General features: G+C 43.7%; 1 protein-coding gene across 1 annotated transcript; it reads left to right on the forward strand.

Annotated features, from left to right (window-relative positions):
• Positions 1 to 2,331: 2,331 nt before the first annotated feature.
• On the forward strand, positions 2,332 to 3,540 carry LOC107042405. The gene has a single exon (XM_015263438.1). It carries the CDS (start codon positions 2,332 to 2,334, stop codon positions 3,538 to 3,540), a length of 1,209 nt encoding a protein of 402 aa, XP_015118924.1.
• The last annotated feature ends 8,570 nt before the right edge of the window (positions 3,541 to 12,110 follow it).

The following is a 12,110-nucleotide window of genomic DNA, read 5'->3' on the forward strand; positions in this document are numbered from 1 at the left end:
TTCGTGTGTCGGTTCCACCTCCTTTGCTCCACCCACCGACTCCGCCCATCGACCCCTCCCACGTGGCTCCTCCCCTGCGTGACGTAGCAGTGCAGTGGTGCTCATCTTAGACTTTTGACATTTGTGCGCGCCACTGAATTATGGGACTCCAGCAGTGACACTCAACCTGGTGCGCCCTGATATTTTCTCCAGCAGTTCAGAAGCAGATTTTTTTTTTCTTCTCGCTGTTTGCTGAAGTTCTACGACCATCACTGCTGCCGTCGAACCTTCTCACAGGGAAGTCAATTATTATTATTATTTTTCGCTACTGATTTTCCCTGAACTTTGCTGCTGCTTTTGCTTGATTTCAATTTTGTTCCGCTATTGGCTGTGCTTTCTCCACTGTTGCGTTCTTTACGATTTTTTTTGGTTGGTGCTTTCTCTGCTTGCTGAATTTGTATTTGTTATCGGATGAGCATATCTTTCGCAGGGAGAATATTTATTCAAGCCAGTAGGCCAAAGTTTATTGAGTCTCTGTATACGGAATCATCGTCAGCGGCAGTGAAGGAGCTCTCAGTCACGGAGTTGCAGTCGAAGCTGGATATTCTGGAGAATTACTGGAGCCGATTCGAGGACCAGCATGTGAGACTACTCACTGATAAGGATAGCGCGGAGGTGCTCGAGCACGATTACGTGAAGCAGGGGGTATACGATGTCTGTTTGCAGCGGTACTCCACAGCTCATACGTCATTCATTGGGCTAATCAAGGCCATTGATGAGACCGCGGACCTCTCGGAGTCGTTTCGTCGACCCGCTGCATCAGCTCCGTCTGCTCAGGTGACTCAAAGGCAGTTGCTGAACATCTCGCTGCCTACCTTCTCAGGGGACTTCTCCGAGTGGACACCGTTCAAAGATCTTTTCCTCTCGATGGTCGTCGGCAACAATAACCTCTCTACGGTCGAGAAATTTCATTATCTCTTGACTTCTCTTGCTGGCGAGCCAAAACAGTTGATCTCAACTCTGCCAGTAGCTCAAAACTCATTCATTCCAGCCTGGGATATGCTTATCGCGAGGTATGACAATGAACGTGTCCTCATCTCTACCCAGCTGGAAAGGTTGTTCTCCACTCCGAGGATCGTCAACCGTACGGCCAAGGAGTTTAATGCTCTCCTCAACTCCACCACCGAAGCTCTCAATGCCCTGAAGTCGTTGGGGCGCCCTGTCGAACACTGGGACGACGTCTTGGTGCATATCATCTCAAGCCGGTTGGATGTTAAGACGTTGGAGGCGTGGGAAGTTAAGATCGGATCCACCACCACTTTTCCAACGTACGCGGAACTCAGGGAGTTCATGTTGAGCAGAGCAAGAGCTAGGGAGAGAATTAAGCTGCATCCTCTGCACGCTCCCAAGACGCCAATTTCGAGTGTGCCCTCTCAACCACCCAGAGCAAAGCCAGCAAAGGTGCTGAATGTCTCAACTGGCAGTGCAGTTCCACAGGCACGCGGGTCGAGTTCGCAGTCGTGGGCAGACATGACCGCCAATGCCTGCTCCATGTGTGAAGATGAGCATTTCATCGATAAGTGCCCCAAATTCAAGCAGTTGTCGCCGGAAAAGAGGAAGGAGTTTGTCGAAAAGAAGTACCTCTGCTTAAACTGCTTGGGGAAGCACTCCATTCGTGCCTGTAGGACCATGAAGACGTGCGTCGTGTGTCATAAGCGTCACCACTCGATGATCCACATCACACGCCCTCAGAATGGTCCTCTGGAGACATCTCAACCAGACCAGTTGAAGTCTCAAGGTCAGTGGTCTCAGTCTGGTACTCGTCCTATACAGTCCGCTATTCCGGGGCCTTCATCAGTGCAGCAGTGATCTTCTCAACCAACGATTTCAACGATAGCGGCTCCGGTAACTTCAGAACGTTCTCTACGGCCGTCGCTGTCAAATGATTCTCCATCTGTAGCATTATCAGTTCATGAATCGTCATCTCAACTCAGACCAGGTGTTCTTCTCGCAACAGCGCTAGCTTCTCTCGTTTCAGAGAATGACTGTTGCTGTGAAGTTCGGATGCTGTTGGATCCTGGATCTGAGTTATAATTTGTTATAGATAGTCTTGCGGTAAAGCTAGGTTTGTTAAAGTCTCCAGCTTTGCTACCTGTCGTTGGTATTGGTGGATCAAGGTCATTCTCAAAGGAATTCTCTCAGTTCTGTCTGAAGTCTCTGCACTCAGACAAGCATCTTCAGATTAAGGCCTACATTCGTGACCATCTCACATCATCGTTGCCGTCGTTCGCAGTTTCGGATACTCAAGCTTGAGGCCATCCCGAGGGACTGAAGTTAGCTGATCCGGAATACATGGAGCCAAGACCTATTGACCTTCTCATTGGCGTGGATTTCTTCGGATCAATTGTGGAGCCACAGATCATTAAGGGGCCTTCAGACTCCCCTATAGCAATGCACCCTATTTTCGGTTGGGTGGTACTAGGACCTACTTCAGCGATGATTCCAATGGTGGCCAGCTCTAGTCACATTGCAGTCAGCAACGAGGAACTCTACGACCTTCTCACTTCGTTCTGGCTGCAGGAGGAGGTCCCAAAAGCCGAGGATAGTGATCTCACGAAAGAAGAGGCAGAATGTGAGGAGTTTTTCCAGCGCACCCATTCACGAGACAGCTCAGGGCGCTATGTGGTTCGCCTGCCTCTTGCACGTTCTCCGACAGAGCTTGGCGACTCTTATGGTCGGGCTAAAGCGTGTCTCTCCAGCCTGTTCCGGAGAAGGGAGCGGGATCAACGGACCCTTCAGCTATATAGTGTTTTTCTCAAGGAGTACGAAGATCTGGGACACATGGTGCGTGTTCCAGCCTTAACTGGTTCGAGGAATGCCGGGAGCGTGAAGGTCGGCTGTCGATCTGAGGGGATGACCGTGGCACATGGGGCTTCGGCTTCAGGAGGGTTGAGGGTCCCTGAGGAGAAGCAGTCGGCTCGTGTCTCCATTCGGTGTTCTGTTCAGAGGCAAGCTTATTCGTCAACTCCTATGTACTACTTTCCTCATCATGGTGTTCTCAGGGAAAGTAGTGAAACAACGAAGCTGAGGGTAGCCTTCAATGGCTTTAGTAAGACCAGCTCAGGAGTATCTCTCAATGACATCCAACATACTGGAGCCAAACTGCAGAAGAATATCTCTGATGTGCTGCTCTCATCCAGGCGGAGCAGGTACATTTTCATGACGGACATAGCGAAGATGTTCCGTCAAATCAAGGTGCTTCGTGAGGACTGGCTTCTTCAACGGGTTCTGTGGCGGGATTCTCAAGGTCAGATCAGCACCTACCAGCTCACCACCGTGACCTACGGGACTAAATCGGCCCCATTCTTAGCCTGTAGAGTTCTCAACCAACTGGTCGCGGACGAAGGACGTCGTTTTCCTCTAGCAATCTCTCCGCTGACCAGTGAAAGATACGTGGATGACATCTGTGGTGGTGCTGAAGAGGAGAGTGACCTTCTAGAATTCTCCAAGCAAGTGAGGGATCTTTGCTTAGCTGGTGGTTTCCCTCTAGCAGTGGCATAGCAACAGTCCGTCTCCACTCAAATCTCTGAATTCAAAAGGTGTCTCTCAGGATCACAAGCCGCTAGAGGATTCCACCACGAAGATTCTTGGTCTGAAGTGGGATCCAAACACAGACCAATTCAAGTTCTCAATTCACCTTCCGGCCAACTCAAAGGTGACGAAGAGGAATATGTTGTCTGAGATAGCTCAGTTGTTCGACCCTCTAGGTCTACTTTCTCCTGTGGTGATTAGAGCAAAAGCACTCCTACAGCGTCTCTGGGTTGAGAAGCTGGACTGGGATGATGCGCTTTCACCACAAATCTCGGATAAATGCACCCAATTCCGTAAGAAGCTGTCTCAGGTCGAAAATATCTCCATTCCTCGTTAGCTCGGAGTGAAGAAGGATGCTCTGGTGGAGATACACGGATTCTCAGACGCATCGCAAACAGCGATGGCTGCGGTGGTATATGTGAAGGTGACAAGCTCGGATGGCGTGAGTATCTCGTTAGCTACTGCTAAAACCAAGGTGGCTCCTCTCAAGCAGCTCACCATCCCGAGACTTGAGCTCAACGCCGCAGTCATGCTGGCGAAACTCACAAGGTATGTGCGTGTTCAACTCAACCTTGATAACGCTCCTGTGTTCCTGTGGACAGATTCAGCTGTTACTCTAGCGTGGATTAGTTCTCATACTTCCAGGTGGAAGGAATACGTGCACAATAGGGTAGCCAACATACAGGAGCTGGTGGTAGGAGCAAAATGGCGGTACATCAGCGGTAAGGAGAATCCTGCTGATTGTGCTTCTCGGGGCATCACTGTGGCTCAACTCAGTGCTAATAAGCTGTGGTGGACGGGTCCAAGGTGGCTGCAGTTAGACTCCTCTCAGTGGCCAAAAGAGAATGTCAAACTGGATCCGTCAGCAAATCTGGAAGAGAAGCCCGGATCCATATTTACCGTTTCGATGGGCTCTACTCTCTGGGATCTCATCACCAAGTACTCCTCTCTCTACAAATTGCTGCGCATAACAGCAATTTGTCAACGTGTTGTTGCTCGGATGAGGAAAAAACCAGGTGAAACTCTCGTGGATCCACTCAGTTCTGATGACATCGAGGCAGCTAGGCTGTATTGGGTCAGAGCCACTCAGGCTCATTATCTGTAGTCGGAGTGCAGTATGATCTATCGTGGTCAACAACTTGGAAGGTCTCATCCGTTGACCAAACTGACTGCCTTCACAGACCATCAAGCTGTTCTCCGAATGGGCGGGAGATTGAAGTTCTCTAACCTGCACCTAGAGAGTAAACAACAAGCGATCGTCCCTAAAGATTCCGAGCTGGCTGAACTTCTCATTAGGGACTCTCATCAGCGTACGTTGCATGGTGGAACTGAACTCACATTGGCGCATCTCAGGAGGTCTTACTCGATTATTGGAGGAAGATCGCCAGTAAGATCCTTCAATCTCAAGTGCGTGGAATGTGCCCGCCAACGTGGAGTACGTGCTCAGCAACTGATGGGGCAGCTTCCGCCGGCACGTCTGTCGAGGTTCTTTCTCGAGATTACTATGAGTTCCAGAAGCCGTGGCCTATGTAATTTTTGTTCTACATACTTCTTCAATTATTAACCCTAGACTGGTCACCATGCGAGAGACTTGCCGCAACACGTCGTTTTATTCACCTTGCCATCGATTGGTTGACCGGGAAAATTTGAGAAAAATTGAATTTGTCAATTGAAGTATCTGGAAAATTCCAGTATTTTTTTTCAATATTGTATCCTTAATTCTGCGAGAAAAAAAAATTTTTCCAACAGGTGAACAATTTTTTCCCGCGTTAAATGAAATTGCCTGTTGCGCAACGTTGCTGGGAACTCGCTAAATGCGCCCGGGAAGTGTAGAGTGGATTCGGCAACGCTGGAGCCTAAATAACATGGCGGCACTTTCACGCGAAGGTGACTAAAGTGGCATTTTCCCGTCAGGTGACCAGACTAGGGTTAAAGAAAAAACCTCCGTAGATAAGAATTGAAGAACACTGGATTATTCCAAACATCTGGAGAGTTTCTCTCCACCAATAATTGCACTTTGGAAGATTTCTATTTATCTCAAGAACGGGGGCTTCGGGAGAAACAGAAGGGTTTTTTCCGCGAGTCCTTGAAATTTTTCGCGGAAAAAAATTCTTTCGTGATTTTTTTCTAGACATATTTATTATTGACAGGTACGTCAGNAGTTTCTCTCCACCAATAATTGCACTTTGGAAGATTTCTATTTATCTCAAGAACGGGGGCTTCGGGAGAAACAGAAGGGTTTTTTCCGCGAGTCCTTGAAATTTTTCGCGGAAAAAAATTCTTTCGTGATTTTTTTCTAGACATATTTATTATTGACAGGTACGTCAGAAAATTCATAGAAAATGCCAGCGCTGTCGCTGGAAAACTCTATAGTTTTCCAGTGATTCTATTGAATAATTGTGCAGATTTTGTTTTTTTTTTACTATAGTAATATTCCATTATATATATTTATTCCCCCCCCTGAGTGAGAAAGGAATATGTATCGCGCTCGCTCCCACTCATTGTCGTCTCCGTCGCGTTGGCACGTGCCCATCCTCCGCCAAACATAACGAGTGCGAGTGAGAGAGAAAATGGAGAAGAAGGAGAGAGAAAACATTCCAACTCGTTTGAACGGTTGGAACGTTTTCGTTGGTCTCCAGTGATCCNTTGTTGCATCTAATTTCCGAGATATTCACGTTTTTCTCTCCACTCCATTTATCCAATTGTTAAATCGATTTTTTGATCTTCTATACGGACGTCACACGGAGAAAAATAAATTGGTAAAAGTCTTGCGATCGCAAGGAGTTTCCCGAAAATCCCCATTTTTCATACACGAAGAACAATGAAGCTTTTTGGAATCTTCGGGAAATTCTATTCTATCCTACTCAAGTAGGAGCGGAGGAACGCCACCCCCTTGGGCGGATATTATGAAAGATTGAATCCTCACAGCGATTAAGATCAAATTCTCTGAAATATCAGGGCAAGTTAACGAAATCTCAGGTCAAGTAAACACAAATACTGAAAATATAAAAAAAATCTTAGAACATCTCAACCTAAACACCAATAACAATGGTCAACAACACGAATAATTATAACATAACAGAAAATATTGATAATCAATTCAAAATAGAGAATTTGAGAATTGCCTATATCAATGTCGATTCAATTGCAAGACAACAACGAAGATACTATCTACAAAAATTCATTGAAAACAATGAAATCGATATCACACTATTAGGTGAAACAAAATTAAATAAAAATCATAAAATTAGTTTCGATAACTACGATTTCATACGAAATGACCGAAGCAGTTCCAAATTCTCTGGTGGTACTGGAATTATTATTAATAGATCTATTCCATTTACGACTATTAACTATCCTAACTCTATCAACAACAAAGTTCTGCAATTTACTATCATAAAAATCATTTCGGAAAATAACAAATCTATTTTTTTTGTAAGCACATACGCCACCAACGCGACAAAGATCAAGCAAATTTTCTTAAACGAATTGGACGCCTTGTTCGAGAATCTGAAATTGGGAAAAATCAACAACTATTATATCATGCTAGGAGATCTCAACGCTCGTCATCTGGACTTCGGAGATCATTCAAGTAACGATCGTGGCCGTCATCTCCGAGACTGGGAATCGAGGAACGATCAAAGGTATAAAATCAATCTCATCCCACCGGCTGATTTTACGTACATGGAGTCGCAATCTTTTCTGGATCTTGCCTTAATTGATTCCAGACTGAATGTCAAAAACTTGGTCAATGAAAGAATTCGAACTTTAGCTTATGATAGCGATCATAAAGCTATCTTATTAGAATTTGATGTCAACGACGATCTCTTAATTAATTGTCCAGTACACCAAGAAAAAGATTATTATTTATACAAACAAACTAACTGGGAGTCCTATTCAATTGATCTCAAAGAAAAATACGATATAACAAATGGCGAAGAAATCAATAAAATATTAAATCCGATCATCGAGCGGGTTAATGAAATGTACTCGGTCTGGAATCTCATGGTCAATGCAGACAAGAGTGAAATGATTCTGTTACGCAATCCTAACGTAAATATGACCAAAAAAAAAAAAGATAGTATCAACAAATTTCAAATTAAAATCAAAGATAGCGTCACAAACGTAGAATCAATCATTCCTCGCAAAAAAATTGTCAAATATTTAGGAATAAACATCGATGAACTAACACGATGTTCAGAGCATATTGACATACAAATTGAAAAAGCTAAAAACAGATACAAATCACTGGGATACCTATTCCATAATAAATACATAAACACCCGTGCAAGAGTGATTTGCTATTTATTATTAATAAGACCCTTACTAACTTATGGCGTCGAAATTCTATGGAATTTGGGTCCCCACCAATGTGAATCATTAAGGGTCTTTGAAAGAAAATGTTTAAGAACCTCATTGTTTTTACACCGCTCAAAACACTCCAACTACCAACATCAAGTTAGAAATAATAGTATATTACGCAACAAGTGCTTAATGGGTTTTTTGGCTCGTGGGTAGTTGTAAAACGAGCCGAAGGCGAATTTTACAATCCCACGAGTCAAAAAACACCATTACGCACGAGTTTCGTATACTATTTTATGTCATAGGGCCCAGAATCCGCGATTCTACCGAGCGAAGCAAGGTTAGAATCGCGTAATTCTGGGTATCTATGATATAAATACCTATACGATCGTGCCAAGATTCCCAGAATCGATAATTTCATGATGAAACTGGCCCAAAATTATTACGAAAAAATGAAGGATATCGATAACGAAACAATAAAAAATTTATTAAAATTCGAGAACCCGGAAGCAATTCAGAGAGCTAGGTGTGGCAACATAAAGCCCCAATACTTCACAGCCTATGATAGAATCGGTCTATTCCAGGATGAAATGAATAGACCAATTCTTTATCACATCCCCAGACATGAAAAAAATAATAAGATCCCAATAGACGATTTTTTGAACAAGGAGTTAAAGTATTCAAGAGAAATCCCCGACAATGATATCGAGGATTTCTACAGGAATACCCGTAAATATTGGTGGCTAAATGACGCTGACAAATTCATTCCAGAACTCAAAGCCAGACATAAAATATTTCTCGAAAGAAATAAAAATAGAAACAACAATAGATTTAGAAGGAATAATTTCAGACCACCTTAATAATTTATATGTAGAATTCTCTAAAAAGTGAATAGATAAAGTATTTTCTTGAAAAAATTCAAAAACAGATACGAAAAGACTGACATTAAGTCAAATACCTCAATAGAATTATATTTAGTCATAAATAAATTAGTAAATACCTAAAAATGAAAAATAAAAAATGACCGACAATATCTTCTTCCCCTATACAAAATCCAGGGAAGAACAAACCTCAGTCAACACAAAAAAGATTAAAACGAATATGAAAAGCGCTTGTTTTTATACAATAAGTTTTTCAATTTTCTTTTTTTTTTCTCTTTAATCTTTTTTTTTCGAACGCATATAAAATCTCATAAAAAATATTGCCAAATCCCAAGGCAAAGTTTTATAAACCGCACAAACAAATATAAAAATAACAAATATCATAAAACTGATGAAATATTTAACTCGAGTGTCATGGAATGACCATTGGTTAATTATAGAGCAGAGATCCAACATCAAGTTTTTTTTTATGTACCTGTTTTTTTTTGTATATATTGTAAATATCTGTAAATAACTAATGTAAAAAGTGAATAAAAACATGGTTAAAAAAAAAAAGGAGCGGAGGAATGAATTTTCAAAAGCGCGCAGTAACCCCGAACGGCTCTCCGGAGGAGCTCCTCCGATTGGAAAATTCATTTCTCGCCCCCTAATTACAATGAAAGAATGAAAGCAATATCTATTGATGGAGAATTATATTCTCAATAAATTACAGCACTTTCATTGCTTAATCTCTATTAGGAGAGGAGGAAAGAATTTTCAAAGCGTGTAGTAACTCCGGACAAGTTCTTCTCATTCAAAAATTAATTTCTCCCCTCCATAATTGAGACGAAGGAATGAAACCAAAGTCTACAGATTGAGAATTGCATTTTTAATAAATGATATCAGTAGATGTATAGGGCCGGTTCTGGATCAACGTTTCTGGGGCGAGCGCTGGAGACGTGTGGAAGAGGGCCCCGCGAGTGGGTGGTGGGGTGGGATTAATTAATTCGCGGTTTAATTCGCGGTTATGATTCGCGGTTTTAATTCGCGGATTTAATTCGCGGATTTAATTCGCGGATTTTTGAGTGTAAGGCTGTGAGAAGGGTCTGTTCACCTGACCCAACCCATTTTGGAGAGGGTCAGAAGGGTCTGTCTGGGGATGTCCCGCGAGTGGGTGGTAGGTGGCTGATTCATCGATTAATTCGCGGATTTGATTCGCGGTTTTAATTCGCGGATTTAATTCACGGATTATTTAATTCAGGAAAACGCAATACCCGTTGATCTCCATCAATTAACATCCACAAAGCCCATATAAATAAAACCTTTCACCACAGACCCCCCCCCACTGTCACTCTTTCATGGATTTTAGGAAATTATGGGAAACGGATAAGGGTAGCTAATATTTTATAAATAAATAAAAAAACATTTAACCATTGAAAATATTATTTTATGGTAGACAAGATGCGTATTACATATGCGTACATATTTACAAATGCGTGTGTCATGTGTTAACCCCCCTCCCCCCCCGCTTCTTCTTGGTCAGCGTAAGCTAGTTACGCTGGCAAGTAGCTCGCGGACACAGCTATGCCTCGTGCTGCCATTGGATAAATGGTACATCAATGGCACCAACTCCGTACTGACCCTCAGGGCTAATCCCCGTCAGGAGCTCCCAGCTCTCTCGAGGCAGGAACATGTGGACCCCGTTGAGGATGAGCAGCCATCCTTGTGGAGCCAGATCGATGGGTCTGGCAGACCTCCCCATATGCCCATCTTCAATCCTCTGCATGATGAGCTCATTCAACCGAGCTCTGGAGGTTTGCTGAGCCCAGGCTTCTGGGAAGTTGATTCCAGCTCTCAGCTCAACATATCCGGAATATCCCTGCAAACAGAAAAAAAAGTTACAAAAATTGTCCTGGGGATTGACAATGATGGAGAACGAAGAGACAGTGAAGGTTTGGTACTTACCAGAGCTGGCGGGTAGAAAACGAGATTCTCTACCTCTTGATGATGATGCTGAGGCTGTTGGTGGTGCCAAGCCTGCTGAGGTTGTTGATGGTGCCTCGGCTGCTGATACTCCTGATGATGGTGTTGAGGCTGCTGATGGTGCTGGGGCTGTTGATGCAGTCTCGCTGGGGTAACGATTTCTTCATCATCATCATCATCATCATCCATAGTCTCCATGGTAACATCATCATCATCGTCGGTCTCCATGGGGACTTCCCGACACGGACCTTCCCAGACGATGACAACGTCATCTTCTTCAGTCTCCATCCTGTTGATTTCCTGGCTGGGACCTCCATGAATAATGCCATCTTCGTCCTCATCCTCATCCTCTCCTTCTTCTTCTTCTTGTCCTTTTTCCTCTTCTTCTCTCCCAATATTCATTGCTTGGGTTGCCCCTTCCGCCTCCATCACCTGACGCCGTTGAGCTCGCTCCGCTTGCTCCTCCTGAAGCCGAGCCAGATATTTCGTCGTGCACTCTTCGAAGTCCTCGTTGAGCAAGAACTCCCACATTAAACCCGCTGTAGGATGAGCGGTGACCCACACTGTTGCTGGAGGGTCCAACATCACATGGGCAGCCAAGAGGGGGAAATGTTGGAGAATGGATTCATTCTCCACGTGGAGAATCATCGTCTTCTCCAGCTCCTCGCAGAGGTATTCCGCCGTGTAACGTTTTACCCACTCCAGTGGGCAAAAAACGTTCTTCTTCACGGCAACATATTCTTGAATGGAATTCATTGTTACAAACACTTGCACAAACACGAATGAAACTTTACGTTTTGCTGTCCTTTGAAGACGCTGTGGTGGACTGTGAATTGAGGGTGTCTGACAAATGGCATTTATAGGAGTGAACTACCCCCACCACGAGAATTTTTCACATAGAAAAATGCACATAGAAAAATGACAAACACAGACCACTTTACAACCAATAAAAGGCCCAAAACTCTTTTTATAACCCAGACCAAGTGCTTCATTACTTTATTGGAGGAGAAAGACTATCAGACCTCTCATTACCAGACCACCCTCGAAGAAAGAGGTGATCTGCTAAAATACCTATCCTTCCAACCATGAGGGGTACACTGCTAATGGCATCAACTCGAGATAGTAGACCGTTTTGGGGCAACCCCCTCTACACTATGAAAAGAAAAAAATCCCGTACAACACCAATATCTGAGTTATAAAATTTGAAAAATCCATTAGTTGTGACATTGGGTCTACATAGAGAATTCCAAAGCTACAATCTGCATCGAAAAATCTGGACACTACCTCAATTTGTGAATCATAAAACTTGAAGGGGTCATCGATTGGGAAATTGTCGGAGAGGTATGCTTAATCCCTCTGGAAAAAAATCTGCACTCTCCTCTGTTATCTGATCAG

This window comes from Diachasma alloeum, unplaced genomic scaffold, assembly GCF_001412515.2.
Source record: "Diachasma alloeum isolate Michigan unplaced genomic scaffold, Dall2.0 Dall_scaffold_00448, whole genome shotgun sequence".
Taxonomy (NCBI): Eukaryota; Metazoa; Arthropoda; class Insecta; order Hymenoptera; family Braconidae; genus Diachasma; species Diachasma alloeum.

Bases quoted from the DNA above. Each gene is read 5' to 3' on its own strand.
- LOC107042405 (XM_015263438.1), top strand. From the start codon at position 2,332: ATGGAGCCAAGACCTATTGACCTTCTCATTGGCGTGGATTTCTTCGGA.